This window comes from Peromyscus leucopus, chromosome 9 (genome assembly GCF_004664715.2).
Source record: "Peromyscus leucopus breed LL Stock chromosome 9, UCI_PerLeu_2.1, whole genome shotgun sequence".
Lineage (NCBI taxonomy): Eukaryota > Metazoa > Chordata > Mammalia > Rodentia > Cricetidae > Peromyscus > Peromyscus leucopus.
In genome coordinates, this window is record NC_051070.1 from 63,884,094 (window position 1) to 63,906,774 (window position 22,681).

Genomic DNA, 22,681 nt, shown 5'->3' on the forward strand with positions numbered 1-22,681 from the left:
AACGGGGTTTTTTTGTTTGTTTGTTTTGTTTTGTTGGGGTTTTTTGTTTTGTTTTGTTTTCAAGACAAGGTTTCTCTGTGTAGCTTTGCGACTTTCCTGGCACTCACTCTGTAGCCCAGGCTGGCCTGGAACTCACAGAGATCCACCTGCCTCTGCCTCCCGAGTGCTGGGATTGAAGGAATGCACCACCACCGCCCGGCCTCAGCCAACAGTTTTTTAAAAACCCGGTCAGCTGTGGGTATCTCTCTAGAAGCCCACTTCCTAGCTACCCGCCAGTCGGGCCCACTGGAGCAGTCCCTGCTGTGCCCACTGCTGTGCCCACAGCCCACTAAACCAACACTCCTGCACAGCCGACCTAGAGCTTGCCCATTGCGACCAAGGTCTCATTTGTCCGTAGTACCCTGACTTCCTGCAACAAGGAAATCCGCCATCTTTGAAGTTGACCCTCTCTAGAGGAGCACATCAATGCAGACAGGTCAAGCTACTACTGTGTTGCGAGAAAAGCCAGGACCTTATTCGATAGTTCTTTGCATTATCCTTTATTCTTGAGGGAAGCTACGAAACCAACCCTCTTAAGTAGAAAACCTCACAGCGTCGGTCACATTCTAAAGGCAAGCACTAGCACGGGCTTCCATGAAGGAAACTTACAGAAACCTGAAAACACCCCCGTCAAGGCTGACCGCCTCCAACTCAACTCTGCCCATTTACACGCCCCTATTGACCACCCAAGTCTATTGGTTAAAGTACTCTGCCCTCCAAGTGGGGGGGGGGAGATGCAAAGCTGCAGGAGCAACAGACTGAGAGTCACGGGGGCAGGAATCAGAGACACCCCAGAGCCGGTTCACTTGAGGAAAACAGTGATGTCTCAGACCGCAGCTTCTGGCGGCCAAGATAAAATGCCTGTGAGGTCAGGTGTGTGACTTACAGAGGCTGCTTTGGGGAGGCTACCACTGTCATTGAGAACAGGAGATGACCAGGGTGACGAGGTTTTGAAAGAATGTGGACATATTTGAAAGTTTAGACAGGGCAGTGTTTAGAAGGGGCAAAAATAGGATCTGCAAGACTAATTTGATTTGCCCTCGAATGCTCCAGGGTAGAGAGTGAGATTAGGAGACAGCACAGGACATGGAGGTCTACTCAGTGCGGTTGTCTCCCTCCTTCCCATCTTCACCATCCACGGAGGGAACAGCATACTTGCTTGCAGCACTGAACTTGAAGGCTGAATTCTCCTCCTCACTTGGGCTCAGGGGCAGCTCTGGAGTCTTGCTTCTTTTGCAATCTTTCCTCAACCCCTTCCAGTGGTCTGTGCTCCCCCATCTCCAGGACCACAGCTGGGGTTCCCACTCTGGCCTTTTGGGACACTCACCCCATCTACTTTGTTTTCTTCTTTCCTTGCTGGTCCTTCCTCAGAGGGCTGAGCCCGACAGAGCTGCTGCCCTCTGTCACGTGTCGGGGACTGCCGCTCTGTGTCTGAGCTCTGAAATGGAGCAGGAAGCTTCGAGCGTCACTTGACCCACACAGGGGCTAGCATGACCTTTAGAGGCCAGTCAAGTTCAGCTCTAGAGACTGGAAAGTGACAGTCTTCTTTGTTGAGTGTTTCATTTTTCTAGAGACTTCTCGCTCTCTCTCTTTGGTGTAATTCTGCCAGATGTGACTGAGGCCCCAGTCTGTGATGACTCACTTCCTGTCCTCGACCTGAGTTTCTTCCCTTGGCCCACCTTCCAGGGTCAACCGTCTAGTTTTGGTTCATCCAGCTGACGGGTGCGACCTCTCCTGCTTCTTCCGTGGTCCCCTCTTCAGCTTCTCTTTCTCTAGCAGCTGTGTCAACAGGCTTTGCCTCTCCAAAGATAGAAGCTGCTTGACTGGATTGGGAGGAACTAGCAGAGGAATCATCTTCCTTGGGAATATTCCAAGTTTTTTGATTCAGTTTGGGGTTGTCGGGGGACAGACCTATATTTGTCCTATAATTGTCCCAAGAGTAAACATCCCTGGAACTCCATGACTGACTGCCGTATCTGTCATACCTGTCTTCGTAGCAGTCCCCATTTCCTCTGTAGTCTTCAGCGCTGCAGTACCCACTACCTGATGCTCTTCTGCCTATCCTGGAGTCATAGCCTCGGTCATAGTCTCTGCTGCCCTGGTCAGCACAGTGATCCTGGCCCCCATATCTCAGCGTGGGCCGTCCTGATGCCTGTCTGCAACCCATCCTGATACCGCTCTGAATCTCAACCCTTGTCTCCAAAGCTACCATCACCTCTTCTGGATGGTAGTCCTCAAAAGCTGTCTGCAGCAGGATGGGTCCTCTGGTGTGTGTCTGTTTTGTTAGAATCTAAATTTCTATCTCGACCAAAAGAATGATCACCCCTGTCTGTATCCAGTGCTTGATCAGCAACTCAAATTTCTCCTGTTACCTAGAGACTCAGCACACCGAGCAGAGCATGCAGGGCCTCAAATTCTGCGTAGCCAAAACCATTCAACCTGTCTGGATTGCTGGGTTCACACAGCAAGTGGACTGCACTGGTATCTCATCCTCTAAAGAACTCCTTAGCGGAGTCTTCTGTCACATCATAGGGCAAGTTCCCTAGGAAAATGGTGTAGGGTGGCAATTTGGGAAGACAGCTCTGGTGGGTATATGGTTCCTGAGCAGCCCATGGAGCAGTAAAAAGGACAGAACAGGCCATTAGAAGCGCCCTATAAACACCGTCATCACTACTATGCCGAGTTGTTGACCTCTCTTTCCAGGTCATCTGTTTCATCAGCCCAGCTGACTGGTTTAGGGACCTAGGTGTTTCCTCCCGCCATCCTCAACCAGAAAGCCTGTTAGGGAAATGGTCTTGCCTTCTGAATCTTCTGTTTTGCTGAGGCTGCCGTGTTGGGAGGGGAAGAGAGGATGCCCAGGCCCCACGACTCATTTTCATCTGGGAGCTAAACCCATTTGGAAAGATGGAATTAAAATCCAACTTTTTGTCAGATACGTAGCCCACTCTTGAACTTGAAGGCTATTAAATCAGATTAGTGAATGAAAATGTTTGCTTGGGGTTTTTTGTTAGTTTGTTTTCTTGTCTTTGGACTTGACCGTACAGTGTGCATTTTTCTGGAGCATATTTTCTTCTTTTGAGAAGTAGACTAAACAGTCTCCACAATAATGAGGAATACAGGCGGGAGAAAACATTTCTGGGAGGGATGTTTTCTATTTTTTTCTGTCCTGATTAAGCTTTCTCCTAGCCAAATGACTAAATTGGGTTTCTAGGCGAAGCAGCTGTCATGGTGTGTGATGTATCCTATTTATGCCGGGCCCACGGGGGGGCCCAGTCATTTGTCCTGTCTTTAAATTGAGGTCAGAATGTCTCACACACAACCCCTCCCCGGGGAACAGAGTGGACTGGACTAGGTTGCACACGCTGGCTGTCAGCTCAGTGGAGATGTCACGTGGGACATGTCACTCCCATCACGTGGTTTGTGACTCTTGGGCTGGCAGGTCACATGTGGTCAGCACTTCCAGGCCTGCCTCTGGATTGAGCTAAGATGGGTCTAGGGCTAAGGATGCTCACAGAAGGTTCGTCTGTATGGCTAGATCCTGTTCTTGAAACTGTAAACAGCCCAGCCAGTATCCTTTCCACGTAGTTCTGGGATCTTCTGCTCTCCTCACACCCGTAAGGGTGACTGCCGTGTGGACAGCACACACTATCATTGGAGGCAATACCCTGCTCAAGTCTGCGGGGCAGTCTGGTCGTACTGCCTAGCTGGTCGGGGTCTACTGTGTGATACTCCGGGAAGCAGAGCTGCTGTGTCTGCTCTGTCTCAGTGCAGAATATTCCAGATTCCTAGATCAGCATTACTTTGCCCAGTTCCCAACACTCGTGCAAACACAAAAACAAAGACATGAGAGGTGAGGTATATGACTGCTCTGGAGAAAGTGACAGTGAACCTGGCCTTCAGCAGAACCCCGCTGGGCATCTTCTTCTCTTTGACAAGCCTTCAAGTATGCGCAGCGAAAATCAATACTGACTAGTCAAGAAGCAATGAATGAGTTTGTTGTTGTTTTGAGATAAATTCTTCTGTAGTCCAGGCTGGCTTTGAACTCACTCTGTAGCTGAAGCTGCCCTTGAACATCTGACCCTTTCCGCCTCCTGAAAAGTGTTTTATTGTATGTTTGTTTTTGCTGTGCTGGGGATGGAACTCAGGGCCTTGTGAATGCTAGGCTAGTGTTTGCCATTGAGCTATATATGTTCCCAATGAGTGAATGTTTTTATTTGTTTTGTTTTGTTTTGTTTTGTTTTAAGCGAAACTAGGTAACAGTCTGAAAATGTAAATGGATATATAGGCTTTCAGGTCGATTTTTTTTTTAAATAAAGAAAGCAAACATCCATACTCTCTCATTTGTTATAGTGATGAGCTTTTCTTTTGAATCCTAAGGAAGATAATTTCCCATCAGCTATTTGTGTCTTGGGATTTTGTCTTAAGTCACAAGTCCAGAGTCTGCAGCAGCTCTGCTGTCGGACGAGGAGGCAGCCTTTGTTTGGAACACGGGAAAGGACTGCACAGTTCGGCGAGGGTTTGAATTCCTGCCCAGGGTCACTGTCCCAAAGTCATTCAAGGAGTGATTTAGCCGCAGCATCTGAAACGTAGCCTTCATCTCCTGGGGTCTTTAAACACTGAACGGGGAAACTGACCAGACACGTCTGAAGTGATAACTTAATAAAGAAATAGGTTTATCAGGTCAAATCAAAAGATGGCATGCCATCTGGTGTGACAGTGTACACCTGTGATTTCCAGCCCTCGGGAGGCTAAGGAACAAGAATTAGAGATCAGCCTGGGCTACATGGTGAGTTCTAGGCCAGCCTGGGCTACATAGGAAGTCCCTGTCTCAAAAAAATAAACAGAACAGATGTCATCTTCTCTGCATGAACGTGCTTCAATCAACCAATGTAATAACAATGGGAAAGCTAAAATAAAGGCCCCTCAAAATAAGAAAGTACGCGTGAGTTGGCTGTGTGGGTAATTCTGTGTTGGCTTCAAGGCTGTTGTCTGTGTGAGTACAGTAGGGGGATATTAACTCCAGCTAGCCTTAATTGAAGGTCATCATGAAGGCTTTCCCATGGGTAACAGAGGTACAAGCCCAAGATCCCACAATGGCACTATTAAGTGTCCCTAAAAGAGTGAGGCCAGCACTCAACATGGTATAGGGTACCCTTCGTTCAGGCACGTATTTTTTTCTCAGCATCCATGTCCATCCTTTCCCCTTCCATGAGCTTCACCGAATACCATGTCCCAGACTGTGTGTGCCCTGGCTTTTTTAAAGCTCCCCATTGACCCAGGATGAGTGAGTTCTTGCGTAGGAAGAGGAGGGTGTGTGGCAGCAGCATAAATCCAAGTGGTCAGAAACTGCGAACCAATGCCTTGAGCAAAGAGGGGAGAGGTCACCCCACCCCCCAGCCCAGCCTAGCCTTGGGAACACCTCAGCCATCCCCAGGGAGAGGAGACAAAGGACTGATTCTTTTTCCACCCAGGCCGGCTCCTGTTCAGATGACAAGCTCCTGCTCTTGCTGCCTGAGATATCGACTCCTCTCCCTCTCCCAGGCATCAGACCAAGAAAAACATGCTCACGGGGGAATAGCCCCCAGGCATTTCTCCTGACCTGGCTAGGAAGAGAGGAAGGAGACCTGTTTGTTGGAGAAATCAGGAACCAAGTGTCAGGTGGCTGTGATTTGTGGCAGAGATGGGAAGAAAAAAAAACGTTCAAACAGCATCACTACCCAAACCATCCTGCCCTGGAAAGCAGAGGTCAGGAGGGCTTATCAAAAGCCAGGAGCTCTTCCTGGTGGTCCGTGCCTGTGATCCCAGCACTCTGGAGCCTGAGGCAGGCGAATCAAGAGTTGGAGGCCAGCCTGGGCCACAAGCAAGGTCCTATAAAATAAGATAAATAAGATAAATAAAAGGTTTGTGCAGGGAAGGGAGAGTTTCTGATTTCCTGTGTGGGAAAAAGTGGGGGGGGGGGAGCTAAAGAGCTGGCGGTGACCCACTTGCCGTGGGGTTGGACTGGATCCAGCTGTGTTCCTAGAGGTAGCTTGGCATGTGCTTACAGGGCAAGCAGCAGACACCAATTTACAAAAAAAAAAAAAAAAAAAAAGGAAACCTGCCTGGTCATGGAGTTTCTCCCCTTCCAGCAAGATCCCGGCAGCATAGCCCATAACTATGTACAATTATCCCATGGCAATTACAGACAAGGTCCCCGTGCTGGTAAAGACTTGTCGGGTGTTCCAGTCATAAAATCTATGTAAAGTCTGAGCCTCCCGCTCCCTCCCTCTCCCTCCTTGTGGATGACCAGCACCGGGGCTCCTCCCTCTGCACCTCCATCCCAGAGCAATGCAGCTTGCACAGCAAGGGTCAGCCACAGGGTAGAGAACCGCATCCTCCTGAGCCTATGGGGAAGGTGTGTCTCTCAGGTCAGCAAAGCCCCATGTGCCCCCTGGCTCCTGTTAGATCTGTTCTGAGATTGCTCAAATACTGTTTACCAAGGACAGGCCCTTCACCTAGCCATGCAGAGGGAAGCTGGCTGGAGGTCATGTTAGACTGTCTCCCAGCAGATAAGTGAGCGCATCCGTGATGTGTGCAAGTTTTCGTCCCCTCTCTCCGGAAGTGTAATGATTTTCAGTGCTCTTAATGTCGGCTGGTTATTAGGTGACAGCAGTGTGGTGGTCTGAGTTCAGTCTCCCTCCCGGAAGGGAATCCATGCCAACGATGTCTCCTTGTACATTGGTTTTATTGATTAGCTTTGACCAATCCTGTTAACCGGCGTATGTCTGCACAAACCCATTTCAAATAAACCTTTGGTTAAAGCAGAAGACTGGACTGTGTTTTATTTTGGAATGTGCTTTTGTCCCCATAAGAGGTTACGGCACCCAGGCCTCTTCACGAGAAAAGGCCACCCCAGGTTTTGATGTGTCAGTCAAAGGAAAGAAGTGGATCTAGAAGAGTCCTCCCTCCCTCCCTCCCGGTTCATCTGCGGATTCCTGTAAACCCGGAGGGAGATGTTCACACTCCGTCAGGAACAGCATCAACTCACGACACGGGCATTTTCCCCTCTCCCTCCGATGTAGGAATTAAACCCAAGGCCCTGAACCTTCTAGGCAAGTGCTCTGCCTCCGAGCCACACCCCAGCCTGGCGGTGTTATTTCACAGGTCTATGTTCCACAAATCTATTCTGAAAACCCAAAGGTCCTCCTCTACGCTGCCTGCCATTATTGTCCTTTCCCTTTTCCCTCCAGTTCACAGGGCTAGGAGTCAAAGGCAAGCATTCTACCGCTCATCTATGGCCCCGGCATCCAAACCCAAAACTTTAACAACCTGAAGTGATGCCACCAGTGGAAATAAAATGCACGCTCTGGAACTTTATTTCATTTACAACAGTATTTTAAAAGGGTGCTGCAAAGCTCCTTCTAGGACACTGCTGGTGGCAGGTGTTTCTAATAAGGGATGCTCAGTCAGTGTTCCGGTTTCGTTTCTGTGGCTGTGACAAGACAGCCTGACCAAAAGCAACGCAAGGGGAACTGGGTTTATTTCAGCTACAGTTCCGGTTCTTAGTCCATCGCTGTGGGGAAGGCAAGGCGAGCACTTCAAGTATCCAGTCACATCACATCCACAGTCAGGAACAGAGAGAAGTAAGTGCATACCAGCTTGTTTGTGCTCGGCAGGATTTCTGCTCCACACAGTTCAGGACCTAAGGAATGGCCCCACCCACAGTGGACTGGTTCCTCCATCAGTTGACTTAAGACAATCCCTCACAGACACACCCACAGTCCAACCTAGTGTAGAAAATCCCTCATCAAGACTCTTCCCAGGTGATTTTGGGACCTGTCAGGTTGACAGCACTAACCATCACCATCAGCATTATCAACAGAGGCTAAAGAGGCTAAAACCCTTCCCTTTTAATTCCAGCTACACCAAACCCACTTGGGCCAGCTCTTGGTTATTTACATACACATAACTAAAATTATTTAAAATTATTGAAGACTGACCTGAAACCTTCATTATCAGCTGCAGTTAAGTACCCTGGACTTGGTAGTCCAGAGTGGCATTTGTTTAAAGTGAAGGTGCCACGCTGGACTGACCAGACCGCCACCATCTCCTGTAGAGCCCCGGGTCTTAATGGCCTTCCCCCAACAGTTTCTGTAACATTGTTATAGAGTTGTTCACAGGGTTGAATGAGGCTCGTATTCTTCCCATCTACTCTGAATTCTTAAAAAATATGTTTTGATTTGAACTATTCCAAATTATTTGCAGAAAAATGTTTTTGATTCCCCCCCAACTTTCCAAAAGTGTTTCTTTATGCACTGCTTTCTGTGGTTAAGAGCCTTTCTGCCACTGGGCGAACACCTTTAATCCCAGCACTTGGGAGGCAGAGGAGGCAGATCTCTGTGAGTTCGAGGCCAGCCTGGTCTACAGAGTGAGTTCCAGGACACCCAGGGCTGTTACACAGAGAAACCCTGTCTCAAAAAACAAAAAACAAAACAAAAGTCTTTCTGCCTGGGCCAGAATGTGGCTCGGTGGTAGAACACTTACTTTGCATCGGGGAGGCTCTGGGTTCCATCTCCAGCACCAAAGCCACACACACACACACACACACACACACACACACACACACACACACACACACACATTCATCTTCATCTGCTGTTCAAATTGTAACTGTTGCTTCCCCAAAGGCCCTAAATATCAGAAGTGGCCAGCTGCTAAACTCTAAACAAGCATCCTGAGATATGACAATCCAGGCCCTGGAATCCCATCTGTGGGAGCTAAACACCACGCTTTCCTAGAGGCAGTTTAAACTGTTCCTGAACACATAAAATGGAAAATATCTCAGATGTCCATTAACAGTAATATAGATAATTAGGCAGGAGTTCTACAATGGAATACCACACCACAATTAAAAGACACAAACCATTGCTCTATCCAATAGTAGTCATAATGTGGAAGGAAAAACAGACAAAAGATTCCGTGCTGCTGGGCAGTGGTGGTGCACACCTTTAATCCCAGCCCTCAGGAGGCAAAGGCAGGTGTATCTCTGTGAGTTCGAGGCCAGCCTGGTCTACAGAATGAGTCCTAGGACAGCCAGGGCACACAGAAACTCTGTCTCGAAAAACAAAACAAAAGATTCCACACTGTGTAATTTCAATATATGAGGCTCAATTTCATGTCCTGAGGAAGAGAACTCATTTACCTAGGTGACGGTTTGTTGAGAAGGTTAAAATTTTATGCTTGTTGTGTGTGAATGTAATTAACTCGATAGGAAAGTTAAATGAAGTGATTCACTGTCAATCAAAATTTAAATTAATGATAAAATTAAATGTTTCAAAATGTAAAGTAATTGGGGAGAGGACATGTGGTATGGTGTGTGTGTGTGTGTGTGTGTGTGTGTGTGTGCTGGAACACAACTGCATTTCAGTCAACGATTCCAGCATTCAGCCCCAGCCTGGCTCTTACTGTATGATTTCCTGAATCTAGATCCATTCAAGAGAAGGCTTCAGATGACCAGCCATGCTAGAGAGAGACCCGGGGATGAGAGAACCCCTGTGGGTTATAAAACCATAGTGTAAAGAAACAAGACTGGCCCACCAGGCGTATCACAGAGAAAGTACTGACCAAGGGACAGAGAGCTGAAAAACAAGACATTTAGGTTAGCCCAGACAAATGTAACATTATTGATTGGCTAGTGGAAAAAAAAAAAAAAGAACCTTGCCCTGTTACTTCTAGGGTTCTTTCTCTGGTGTATTTGTTTACATAAATATATGTATTTTTCCATATTGAACAGATAAAAACATATCTAAATATGAGCTGGGCTGTGTGTGTATGGGTGCAGCTGGTGCATGCTATGAGATATTCTTTTGTCCCCCAGAAGTGGTGAGAATTACAATCCTCGGGTTCAGAGAGACTAGGCTCTCATCAGAGGCACTGGGCATGCAGTAGAAATGATTCTAAATCGGTTTTGCCTGATCTTGAGAGGGTCCAAGTAAGCTAAGCACTGCAGAGTCCGGCGTGAGCCACCCGAGTATAAGCAGTCCACTGTGCTTGGAATCTCTTGGAGTGCGTCTGCACGCATGCATATGCACATAGCAATTTCATATTGTAGTTACAGATAACAGTCAGTGGCTTATGGTTGTCCAGTCTCTTGAATCAAAACTATGCCATTAAGGTATGATTTTTCTAAATGGCCTGCACTTCTAGATGTATGTGTTATGTTTAAAGTCAGTCTTAAAATGCTACAGCACTTTTCATGAAGAAGGTTTTTTTAGAGCATTAGTTTTTAATTTCTTGCTCTGGACATTTATGATTTGAGTCTAGGTCCCTTAGCTCTGTGTGTAAATATTGAAGACATTTGGAAGATGCAGCTGTAGGAAATAAAATTACTTTCATAGCCAATGTTACAGCTGGAACTGGTATAATCCCTGTAATGTAATCCCTGCACACGGGAAGCTGAGGAAGTAAGAGGACTGCCAGAAGTTTGAGGTCCAGCCTGGACTACATAGTGAGGTCCAGGCCAGCCTGAGCTACATGGAAGACCTCGTCTCAAACACTCAAATCATTCTTTCACAGTATGGAGGTTTTACAACCAACGTCTTTAACATGAGTAACTTGAGGGTTTTCCTAGGGATTTTTCTTCCGGTTCCCACTGATCACTGGTCCTACACAGAAGAGCAGACCAGAAAGAAGGCAGCAAATAGGGGCCCCCAAACAGTCAGGGAGTCACTGCCACAGTTGTCGGGAAGAGAATCCATAGTTTCCAATTCTTAATCCCTGGAAGGCGCTCAACTCAAAGGAATATCCGTGCATCTTAACTAACGAAGAAAAGTTTTGAGAAAGCAAAGACGTGTTGACTGATGTGTGTAGAGGCTGCAGGGGGAGAGGGGAGGGGACAGTGTCGCTGGCATGGCACTGGGCACTCAGGAAGGCTCCCGCCTATACCGTCATCAGTCCTCTGGACACCTGGCTTCTGGACTTTTCCCCACCCTCCTTGTGCTCCTGGCCTGTCCTTTTAAGCATGGGAAAGCAGCTCTGCGAAAGTCCAGTACCAAGCTCTCCCCCTGTGGCCTTGTCCAGTCCTCTCTGCCCCCAGCTCTTTCTCTAGCATGCCCCGGAGACTCCCTCTGGGTGCCTAATATGTTTAAGTATCTAAAACTGCCCAAGCCCACCGCACGCATTGAGTCTTCTGCTCAAGACCTTTACCCACACCACTCCGGGCAGCTTTGTTCTATTACTCAAAAAGCAAGTGGAATAAGCCTAAGCAGGAAGTGACCAGATTTTTTTTTTTTTAAACTTCCAGAAAGCTTGAGGAGCCATTAATACAGACGCATTATTGATTCAGTAGTAATTCAGTGAAGTCCTGTAAGGTAGCCCATGCTTGGAGACTTGCTTTTTGCCCAAATGACCAACAGGGCAGTCTGATTTCTCTGCCCATGGTCACTTTCCTTCCAGATTCCAGCAGGATCTGATTCTAATGCCCCACACAGAGGTCTGCCCCGGGTATTGTAGTAAAACACACATACTCCAGGAATGCCATTCTGACTGACCAGGCTAAGTTAACAGGAGTCACAGTTCCAAAGTCCATTAACTTTATTCCTTGGCATCTGGGAGGCTCGAGCAACTGAAAACGAGCGTGTGTGCCGCTTATCAGTTGGCTGAACCACTTCAAGGAATCTCCTTGCATGTGCGTGCTGGGGGCTTGGCACCATAAGAAAGGTCACTGCGCTGGTTCAAGGTGGGGTTGCTTGAGGAGAGACAGCATCAAGCTCCAAAGCCCTCCTGGCCTCAGCTCTGAGCACCATTCAGTCTCCCTCCCACAGTCCAGGGCATTAATGGGCATACGGCTTGATCGCCATTTGTTCCGAGGGAATCACAGATCCTAGTTTATAACAAAACAAGGACCATATGGGTCACTGAACCCAGGAAATAGAAACTCTACAATCTTAAAAGCATGAGAAGTTACCTGTGGGAACTTGTCCAGAAACAGAAGGGTAAAAAGCAGGCACATGCTGCAGAATAAACCTGTGAGTCACATTCATCGTGGAGGGCTGACTACCCTGGATGCTGATGTCATTAATTTTTGATGCTGGGGATGAAACTTGGGGCCTCCCACACAGTGGGCAAGTGAAGTATTAAGCTACCTCCCAGCCCGATAGTGACACGTTTTAACTGTCCCCTGCAGTAGAAATGGAAGATGTGGAGTTTCTACTTACCTTCTGAGACATTTCACTGTTTACTCCATGGGAGCCTCAAACTGTCCTGCCGTAGACCCTAAGTGCTGGGATCACAGTGACAAGCCACCATGCCCAGCTTGTAGCAGGATTCTTAAAAGTTCTTATTAATAAAATCAAACCCGAGGCAAGTTATTGGGGTCCATGCTGGTAGATCAGAGAGACAGAACAAGCCACAGCTATCTCACCTCACCGGATCCTCAGCTGGTCCTGTTTCCTCAGACTGGAGGCCTCTGAGTCCTCATCCGGAATGGGTCTCAGCTGAATTGCTGCTCAAAAGCCTGAATGCTTAACCAGCCAAATGCCTAACCAGGCCAAAATCTTCTAGTTTCTGGTTCTCACGCCTTATATATCTTTCTGCTTTCTACCACCACTCCCTGGGATTAAAGGCTGGCTTTCTGGGATTAAAGGCGTGTCACCATGCTTGGCTATTTCCAATGTGGCCTTGAACTCACAGAGATCCAGAGGGATTTCTATCTCTGGAATGCTAGGATTAAAGGTGTGAGTGCCACCATTTTCTAGCCTTTGTATCTAGTGGCTGTCTGTTCTCTGACCCCAGATAAATTTATTAAGGTACACAATATTTTGGGGAACACAATACCACCACACCAGCTCACACTTGTTTATAGCCATCTCACTCTGAACTGGGTTGATTTTGAACTCACTACAGTCCCCTGCCACTGCCTCCCAAGTGCTGAGATTCCAAGCCTGAGCCACCATGCTAGGCCCACACTTTTCAATAGACGAGCTGGTTAGCTTCTTCTTCCTCGCAAAGATCTGCTTTTTCTCTCCTAAAATCTAGAGGAAAGCTGCTGGCTTATACACAGTAGAAAATGGGTGACTATTTTTCCATCATCAAATGATCCCCCTTTTAGACAGACTGTAAAACGTTTCAAACCGAACACAAATTACATCATAGAGGTTCAGAATTTTTATATTCCCAAGAGAGCAAGAAAGGCGTACTGGAACTAGGTATTTGTACTTCCACCCTGCTAGCTAGCTCTCTCTCCAGCTCCTCCCAAAATTCAAAAGCTCAGCAATTGCTTCTGGTGACATCATCTTTGGAAAGGCTAGGTGGCTTCTTTGGGCAAAAACTCCCGTTTCATTGAAAACTTACTTTTTCCCCACCCAGAAAAGGGAAGAGACTCAGACATCTCATGTGAGCAAGCACTTACCATCCTGTTTCATGCAGAGGTTACCCTGCATCAAGCCAAGTCCTGGCATCGGCCACCTACACAGCTCACTGGGCAAAACTGGCTTAGGCCTGGCTTTGTAGCGAGAGCATCTAGACTGGGTTTTACCCTTTGAGATGGCTGCAGTGAAGGGGGTGGGATGAAACCATTTGCTGACACTGGAATTCCATGGAACTCCGGTCTCAGTATTCATAAACCAGGTCTGGGGCTGTCGAGATGCTCAGTGGGTAAAGGTGCTTGCTGTCCTGACAATGACCTGTGTCTGGTCCTTGGGAATCCACATGATGGAAGCAGAGAACTGGCTTCCATAATTGTCTTCCAGCTTTCCACAGGTGTGCCACAGTACACATGTACCCCCTCCCTTGCACACACATACACACTAAACAGATATGATACTAACTAAGTGTGTACATAAGGCCTTATTGCTTCTCCTTGCTCAAGCACTTGGGAAGTGCCAGCCACAGCTGTTTCTGAGATGTTGTTACAGAGGACCAGTCCCTAAACTTTGCATTAACATGATGACAGGAGATCCCAGAGAAGAACCATGTTTTGTGTGTCAAGATTTGCCACAAATACATCTGACCTTCCTAGATACCAGCTACTGCTTAAGTAAAACTCATGGTCCCAGAAGCAGTAGTTAGGATTCTGAGTACCTGTTCTATGAACAATGACTATAAAGAAAACACTCCCACAGGAACTCACACCATAAAATATTTATTAAAAATTTAAAATGATTTTCTCCTGCTTTGGTTATTAAAAATCTTTGATTCCTATCTCTGTTGATACCAGTTGCCAACAATAATGTAACATTGTTACTAACATCATAAGACGATGGACAGATGACCAGAAGACTAGATGAAAGATGCTGTGGGTAGAATGTATAGAAGACCAAACGTCACAGTTATTTAACAAAATTTGGCTTTGCTAGCAGTTGAAAATTTACTTTTACATATTTAAACTTTTTTCATAAGTAATCAACATACAAATTCACTTGAATTTGATAACTTAAAATGTCGACAGTGGTTGCAGAGTTTGCTGAAGACTGGGAGAAGAGACCCAAGAGTCATGTCTCCTTGGAGAACTTTTCTCTGGATTTCAGAGCTCCTCCTGCTGCTGGAAAAATAGACCATTCTGATAACAAGAGTATAAAAAAGCCTTCTGATTCGCAAAGTGGTTCATGTCTGAGGTCCTCATGATGGCTGTGTACCTTTCTTTGCATTTTTTACTGATCTTCATCCACACATCGAATTCCCTGCTCTTGGTATTATTTAGACAAGGAAATCCAAACCGAGCAGACCAAAAGGAAGCCCCAGGCCACATCAAGTGGCAAAGTTAGAAGTAACTTGGAGCAGAGCAGGTAATAGCTCATGATTTCAATAAAAAAAAAAAAAAAAAAGCATCAAATTACTTCTTGGGTGCCACTGTAGAGCCAGGAAATAAAAAGGCTCCGTTGAAAAGGGGCGAATGGTCTCATATGCCCCTCCACTCCTAGAATTCCCAACGAATGTCTTCTTTAGATAGGTACGTTTTCTTTTCATCTCTTTAACATAGAAAATCACTTCATAATAAGATCTTGACACACAGTTATCAAAAAAAAAAGCACAAAATAGCCTCCCCTCCCCCCAAAGCATAAAAATAGACAAACTATATCTTTTACAATGAAATTAAGACATGCCTCTGGAGGACTGAGGCCGTTGACTGGTGTCCGGCTTCTTTTCATAATAATTATATTATTTACATCTCCTCTCAGTCTTGAACACTGATTTAAAAAACAGCCCAGGCAAAGGGGAGGTAACAGGTGTTCTCCTGTGCAGCTGAGACAAACAGAAATAATGACATCATGCAACCTCTGACTCTGGCAGCCACACCTCAAGGGCACTTAGGGGCTCAAGCATTTGTCACATACTTGAGGACACAGGTGGCGACTCCAGGGCCTGTGTTTCTCCATTATGAATCAGGAAACACGCACAGAAACGCTGTTCTGGAGACATCCCCTTACAGGTTAGAGGCAAATGAAGTCATCCAGGAGAACATCGATGAAAACCACCAACTTGAGCACACTTCCTGCACAAGAGTCTGGCCCTTGTTTTGCTCATAAAGGAGTCTACTTGGTGACCTGCAAGCTATACAGTCACGGCAGGGTACATCTTCTGTTCACTGTTATTGTGGGCAAAGGAGGGCTGGACTTGTCTGTAGCCGGGCTGCAGGCCATCCATGAACGGGGGCACTGGCGTCATGGGCACAGAGTCATGTTGGACCGCATACCCCACATACGGGGTGTGCAGGTACTGCCCTTGATGGGGTACGATCTGGGTGGCCTGCTGACAGTTAAGTACAGAGAAATTTGTGGGCATGTTGACGTACACGTTGTTCATGGTTCCCTCGGGCAAGCAGCAGTTGGTCTGCGACCTTGTTGGGGGAGCCCGGGCCCCCGAGTTGGCACTGGAGCTGGAGCTGGCAGCTGTGCTGGACTGCCGGGACGATGACCCCCGGGAAGTGCTGGCACTGGGGATCATGGGGATGGTCTCCATCAGGCGGTTGCCCGCTGGGGCTCTGCTCTGCTGCGGATCCTGCTTGGGCCGCAGACATCTGCAACAGCAGGCGGCTACGAGGGACCCCAGGATGATGAAGGCCACAAACACAGAGCCGACGATGAGAAACGGCACGTATATGGGGACTGGAGGAAGAGCAGAAACACGGCATTATGGTTCACATATGAATACCCTAAAACCCGGTGAGCAGCAGAGGCCAGGGGCAGGTGTGCGCCAACAGTGAGTGCACTCAGACACGAAGCACGAGGGCTGGGTCAGCTTGGCCACAGGTCACCAGTGCACAAGATGCAACGTCCATGGCCAAACACGCGGCCGAGGCCCTGCAGGCATGGTGAGGCCTGCAGAACCTAAACTTCGTAATTCCACTTAGATTCCCCTAACACAGCACTGGATGCCCTATCCAAGTTGGCAAAGGGCAGGCTTGATCTAGATGAGCGCACAGTAGGAAAGCAGCCCACATGTAAGTCTTCCCTAGCAGGAAGCCACAGGGTCTAATTGGAAATGAGTTTACACTTCCCCAAATCTTCCCTTTTCTTCTAGGAGGTTTTATACATTCCCTTGACTTCTTTTTGCCCTTACTTTTTAACAAGTTTCTTTTCTTATAGTCAGAACAATAAAAAGCAAGTAACTTAGGTCAGATTATGAACCATTCTCATTTCCAAATAGGAAATAAGACATAGGCGGTCATGGAAGGGGAAAAATAAACAAACAAACTCTGGGGCAGTGAGGAGATGGCTCAGCATATGAAGGCTCTGGCCACCAAGCCTGAAGGGGACACACACACACACACACACACACACACACACACACACACACACACACACACAATGGCTAAAAGTAAAAATAATAATAGGCAGCCTCTCTACTGAGGGTACATGTCTCATGAGGAAATGCAATCTATTAAGTTTGACAGACTCATTTTCAATATTTTTAAAGTGCACAAATCTTAAAAATCCAGCTTAATCAAAGAGGAGAATAGAAAAATAGTTACCAGAGGCTGAGGAAGAGAGGGAAGAGGGAAGGATGGGAAAAGCCAGTGGGTATTGAGTTATTCTGAAAAATGAAACCGTAAAATAACAATAAAAGTCTGTTAGTAAAGTAGAAGAGTAATGAACTTCATTTTAAAATTATAAAAAAAACAAACAAACAGAAAAACCTTCCGGGAACCTGGCACAGTGGCTCACAGCTTTAACCTCAGCACTTGGGAAATGGAAACAAGAAAACTGTTTTGAGTTCAAGGCCAGCCTAGGCTACACAGTGAGTTCCAGGCCAGCCTGCACTATTAAGTAAGCCTTTATCTTTATATATATATATATATATTTTTAATTATATATTATATTTTAAAATAAATACAAATTTAAAACATTTTTGTGGCGTCACAGCAATGGCGGCTCCTCAGGGCCAGCAAGTCTTGTTAGCAAGCGGTCCTTCAGCCTGGTGAGGACACGAGCAGGCAGGAGGAGCCTACAGAGAGCCTCCGAGGCACTTCTGCGGAATTCTACCTACATCCAAGAAACCTGCATTTTCCGGTGTGTTCCTGACTCAGTTCCCTTTGTTGGCAGGGGTGGGGAACGGGTGCGAGGTGCTGGGAATTGAACCTGGGGCCTCACACATGCTAAGGAAGCGTTCTACCACTGAGCCGAGCCCAGCCCTCCCTAACTACTCCGTTCCACCAGGGATTCATGAGCCCCACCAGCCTTGGCAAGGTACCATTACCAGCACTTCTAATGGGGCAGCGTGGAGCCCATCCATACCTCAGAGGTCAGATCTGCAAACACCCTTTGCAGACTACTTTCTGGGAGTCATGCTGTTCACATACCGCACCGAACCACAGAGAAATAACGACTTACAACCGAGCGTATTTCAGAGGTTCGGAACAAGTGAGCAGTGGGCATTGCCGAGAAGAACCACTTTTCCACTCAGGGTCGCTTCAGCAGCCCGGAAGGCTTGTGGCGTCTGCAGCCCAGGTGGCTCCCACAGCTGGACTGCTCTCCGTACACCAGCACTGCGGGCCAAGTCCAGGACGGGGAGCCGTGAAAGCCAGGCTTTCTCCTACACACGCTATAAATATTTCATTCCCTACATGAAGATACCAGCCCCCACATGTTATAAGAGGTAAACAAACAAACAAAAAACACAGATAAGTTTTACCTCCAATATGATAGTAAAAACTAGCTGAAACCAGTCGCAACCCACATAATTAGTTTTGGGGAGAAATAACTGTTCTCTTTCCAGGACTTTTCATTGGAAGTGTAAATATCTATACGGAGGTAAAGAATACAGTGCTCCCAGGAGCCCCCAGAGGCTTAACTGGGCAAGTTGTCCTTCACTGTGGAAGGGCTTGGAAAGGAGCAGGAGATTTAAAGGGAAGGTTTAGGAGCAGAGTGAAGGGTGCCCGGGAATGAAGGGTGCCCATGCCCAACACGGGCAGTATGAGCAGGCTGCTGCCTCCAGCTTTGGCCAATGCCATCCCGACGTTTTTAGAAAATATTAACAAGCCCAACTTAACAGACACCTTATTGTAGCCATTTGGCTCATTTCTCCAGGCTTTATTCCCAGACCACACACTCTGCAAAGCTGAGCTGGAGTGGAGATGGTACCTCCTCTAGGATTACCCCCTCAGTACTCCCTTCAGACTCCAACCAGGGCAGCAAGAGGAGCAGCAAACTTACAAAGTGCTCGACTGCAAAGAACATACCTCTGAAAAGAGCTAAGGGGCGGGAGACCAGAAACAACCCGTGCCAAGGCTCAGGCAACGCCACTCCTACGTGTTGATAGCACGCGCGCGCGCGCGCGCACACACACTCGACACACACACACACACACACACACACACACACACACACTCGATTAGGCAGCCTCTCCACCGAGGGTACAGGTCTCACGAGGAAATGCAATCTACCAGATTATTTGACAGGCTTATTTTCAAAATCTGGCTTTGACTCTTAAATCATCAAAGCCTCGGTGAGCAAAGATGGGCACTGCTCCAATGTCACATCTATCAAGTCTGCCTAAGGAGACCAATCCAGATTCCCAGAGGCCGAGGTGGTCACTGAAAACTGCACTGCCTCATCTAGAAGAGCCTGGATTCCCTAGGATGTGAAAAGTGCGTCTGTCGCCCACGGGAAGCTGCCCCCCCCCCGTCCCCCAGTACCGAGAGCTGCCTTCCTTCTGTGGATCCTTGGGGGACGTCAGGCCTTCTCCAGAGGGGGCGCGCCCTTGCCATGTCTTTGGGTATTCCCAAGAAATTAAGCCCCATGGAAACTGGTAACACAGGGAAGTGAAGGGAGGGACCCTGAACAGAAGCATCGAGTTTTGTCTCGAGTTTTGTGCCCCAATTCACACAAAGTTAATGAGTAGAAAAAATAATAATAATCTTGGACTCTCCTGCTCCCAGGCTCTTTCCTAAAATCTCCAAGCATTCGGGTTCCTGTTGCCCAGGCAAAGCAACCGCCCTCCCCTTTTGCACCTGGGCGCGGAACGCCCTACCTGCCGAGCTGTCTGGGCCTTCTCTGTCTGTCCGGCCTGGCTCCCCCACACCTTGCTGGCGGTCGTTGTCGCAGCCTCCTTGGTCCAGGCGCGCCTCGGCGCTGGAGCAGCAGTAGCGCAGCGCACAGCTGCCGCAGCAGATGGTGGCGTCGCCGCCGTCGAAGCGCTCGGGGCACTGGAAGCCGATGCGCCAGACGCCCTGCGCGTCCAGCCAGCCGTGGCAGTACTCGCCGCTGGCCCACGCCCCCGCCGCCAGCAGCGCGGCCAGCAGCAGCTGCAGCAGCGACGCGCGGTGCCCAGAAGAAGTGGTGGCTGAGCCGCGTCCGCCCCACATGGCACTGCCCTGGGTGGAGGTGATGTCTCTAGAGGACGTAGGTCTCCCCCAAAGAAGTTATGGCTCGGCGACGCCAGGGACCTTCCGGTCGGGCCACTCCCCTCTGTCGCGACGCCCAGGCTGCAGAGCCAGGGTCTAAGTCATCCCTCCTTGCTAGAGAGCGGGTCCCCGCTACACTCGGCCTTTACAGCGGCATCACGGAAGGAACGTTCCCAGAGGCTTGGCGTGCGATCCGACCTTCCCTGTGCATCCCCGAGGGGACGCTCCGCTGCCCACCAGGAGCCAGGCCGCCGCTGGAGCGTATCAGCGTCGGAGTCCAGCGCGAGTAGGGTGCGTCTCCCCTCTATTCACCTCCGGAGCGAGAAGCAGCAAAAGAAGCGGGCAGTGCGCGCAGAGCTCCCGGCGGCAAGTGCAGCAGCCCGCCGTGCTCTAGCTCCGCGGCTCGGGGCTCGATCCTCCTCATGGCTCCGGCCACCGCTCGGGACGCTGCGAGTGTCCGCACCTCCCCAGCAGTCCCGGAGCCCGCCCGGCTGGCGGCGGCCGCGGCTGCTGCTGGGCGCGGGGCCAGCGGGCTGCCCGCCCCGGCTCCCGCTGCAGCTCGCGTCCCGTCTCCTTCTCCCTGTCGCGGGTGCGTCCCGGACAGTGCGCTCCGGTGGGAGCCGCCCACGGAAGTTTCAGTCCCTCGGGCTACGGGAGCGGAGGAGCGCGCGGCCGCCCCACGTTCACCTTGCACGGCTGCAAGCCAGCTCCGACTGCCGGGCTGCGCGGTGCGCTCCCCTCTTAAGAGGGGCTGGCGGCTCCCCTGCGCGCATGCGTGCTGCGAGGGCTTCCCTCCGCCTTGGGACGCCAGGGGACTCCCGCAGCCCTTCACTTTCCTACACCAGAGGTGTGGCGGTGGCCAGGCAGCGGTGCGAGTGAACTGAACAGACGTGTGGGAAAACGCGTTTTAAGTCAGCCACGGCTTGGAAGCACAATTACAGCAAGGATAACAGAAGCAAAAGTTGAGTGCGAATCTTCGACCTCCAACATTCAGAGTTACTTTGACAACCCTCCAAAGGATAATTACTAATTACTTTCCATGTTACAGACGACCCAGTCGTCACTCAGACTTGTCTTGCCCAGCTTCCAGCCTCCAGGCTCAGGAAGAACACAAAATACGATCTGAGCTGTGTGCGTGGCCCCCTGGTGCCACTGCACCGCTGAATGAAGAGGTCAGCAGGGACATCAATGATGTGGTCACTGTCTAAATGAGCTATGCCACTTTATTTGGCCTCCCCTTCCCCCATAGCTGGCTGGGTGTGGTGATTGGTGAAGTCCAGCAGAAAGGTGCCCCCGAGAAACATTTGACCTCGGCGGTGGCTTAGACAGACAGCTGCAGCCAGGAAGAAGGCAAGGATCCAGACGCCAGAGATTCTGAGAAGGAAGGAATAGCTCCACTCTTGCAGAAGCTGAACAGGTGCTCGTGCTATTGAAGTAGCTAGCGCGGAGTATTTTTAAAGAAACCACTGCGCCTTTCTCAGTCAAAGTCAGTCCATAAATTCTAGATCCAGCCCCTCAAGTAGGGGCCCTCACATGTTGCTGGGCTCTGTTTCTTCACTCAGTTAACCAGCTGTGGTTAACATCAATGTCCCGTTCAGGTCCACGGCTATCGAATACAAAGCAATTTTATCCGTAGCAAAGACATTTTGCGTTAAACCATGATAGGGCTCTTCATGCAACCCCTCACCTCAGACACTGAGAATTAGCCTTTCTGTCGCCGCCCTGAAAAATGTTCACAGAGACAATTGTACCGTTTGTGCCTGTACCCACAAAACACATTATTCTTGTCGTTTAAGATAAATGCATGGACCCCCAGGGCTCGTGCCTGGGAAGCAAGCGCTCTACCACTGAGCTCCACCCCAGTCCTGAAATCCTGTATTTTAAATGAACCAAATGTCAACCTTCTATAAGATAAGAAATGAACAAAACTTCAACATCAAGGGGCCATTCATTTCCTAAACACATTCTGTGCGGCATCCTGGAGATTTACCTTGAAGCCAGACACCTTAGCCATTTCCCTCAAGCAGGGTGGTCTCCCACCCACATACTAACTGGGCCCAACCCTGCTTAGCATGAGAGATCAGATGACATTGGGCACAATCAGGATGATATGACCATAAACTCAGCAGACCCTAAAGTCTCTGAGTTAAGAGAGAGGTTGGACTGAAATATAATCAAACAAGTAAAAATAATACAAGTATGATGGGATCTACCAGCAGCAATATACTGGACCAATTTGTGTGTGAGGGATGGGTATGTTCATGTATGTCCTCATATATGGGCATGGGTATGGTGGCCAGGGGTTGATGTCAGGCCTCTTTCTCAATTACTCTCCATTTTGAAACATCTTACTGAACCTGGAGCTCACCAATTGAGCTAGATTGGTTTTGGCTTATAAACTCCAGAGTTTTGGCTGTCTGTGCTCCACCCCCACCCCACCCCACCCCAACACACACACACACACACACACACACACACACACACACACACACACACACACACTCTGTAATGGGGTTGCAGACCCATGCCACCACACTTACCTTTTTTGGTAGGTGTTGGGGATTCGAACTCAGGTCCTCACACTTATATAGCACCTACTTTACTGACTGATCCATCTCCCTGCCCCTTTACAGGGCCAGTTGAAACACACAATCTGACATTGGGTTGAGAGGAAAGGCCCAACAAAACATCAGAGAACTGCTATTTAAATTTAGACCGGGGGAAGCCAAGGTTTGTTAGAGGGAGTTAGTCTCTTGGTCAATACAGTTGGCTACCATCTACTGGGAACTTGCTATATTCTAGGCACCATGTCAAGAGTTTCAC

At 48.7% G+C, this 22,681-nt stretch overlaps 1 protein-coding gene and 1 pseudogene across 1 annotated transcript; both read right to left on the reverse strand.

Annotated features, from left to right (window-relative positions):
• Positions 1 to 151: 151 nt before the first annotated feature.
• On the reverse strand, positions 152 to 3,957 carry LOC114693876 (annotated as a pseudogene).
• A 10,185-nt stretch (positions 3,958 to 14,142) lies between these two features.
• Shisa2 (shisa family member 2) lies at positions 14,143 to 20,309 on the reverse strand. Its single transcript, XM_028870376.2, has 2 exons — positions 19,486 to 20,309; positions 14,143 to 16,121 (listed from the first exon to the last, which is right to left on the reverse strand). Exons 1-2 carry the CDS (start codon positions 19,817 to 19,819, stop codon positions 15,568 to 15,570), a joined length of 888 nt encoding a protein of 295 aa, XP_028726209.1. The 5' UTR covers positions 19,820 to 20,309; the 3' UTR covers positions 14,143 to 15,567.
• Positions 20,310 to 22,681: the final 2,372 nt, after the last annotated feature.

Bases quoted from the DNA above. Each gene is read 5' to 3' on its own strand.
- Shisa2 (XM_028870376.2), bottom strand. From the start codon at position 19,819: ATGTGGGGCGGACGCGGCTCAGCCACCACTTCTTCTGGGCACCGCGCG. The intron at 16,122-19,485 runs GTAGGGCGTTCC...CTCTTCCTCCAG, and splicing joins AGGCCCAGACAGCTCGGCAG to TCCCCATATACGTGCCGTTT.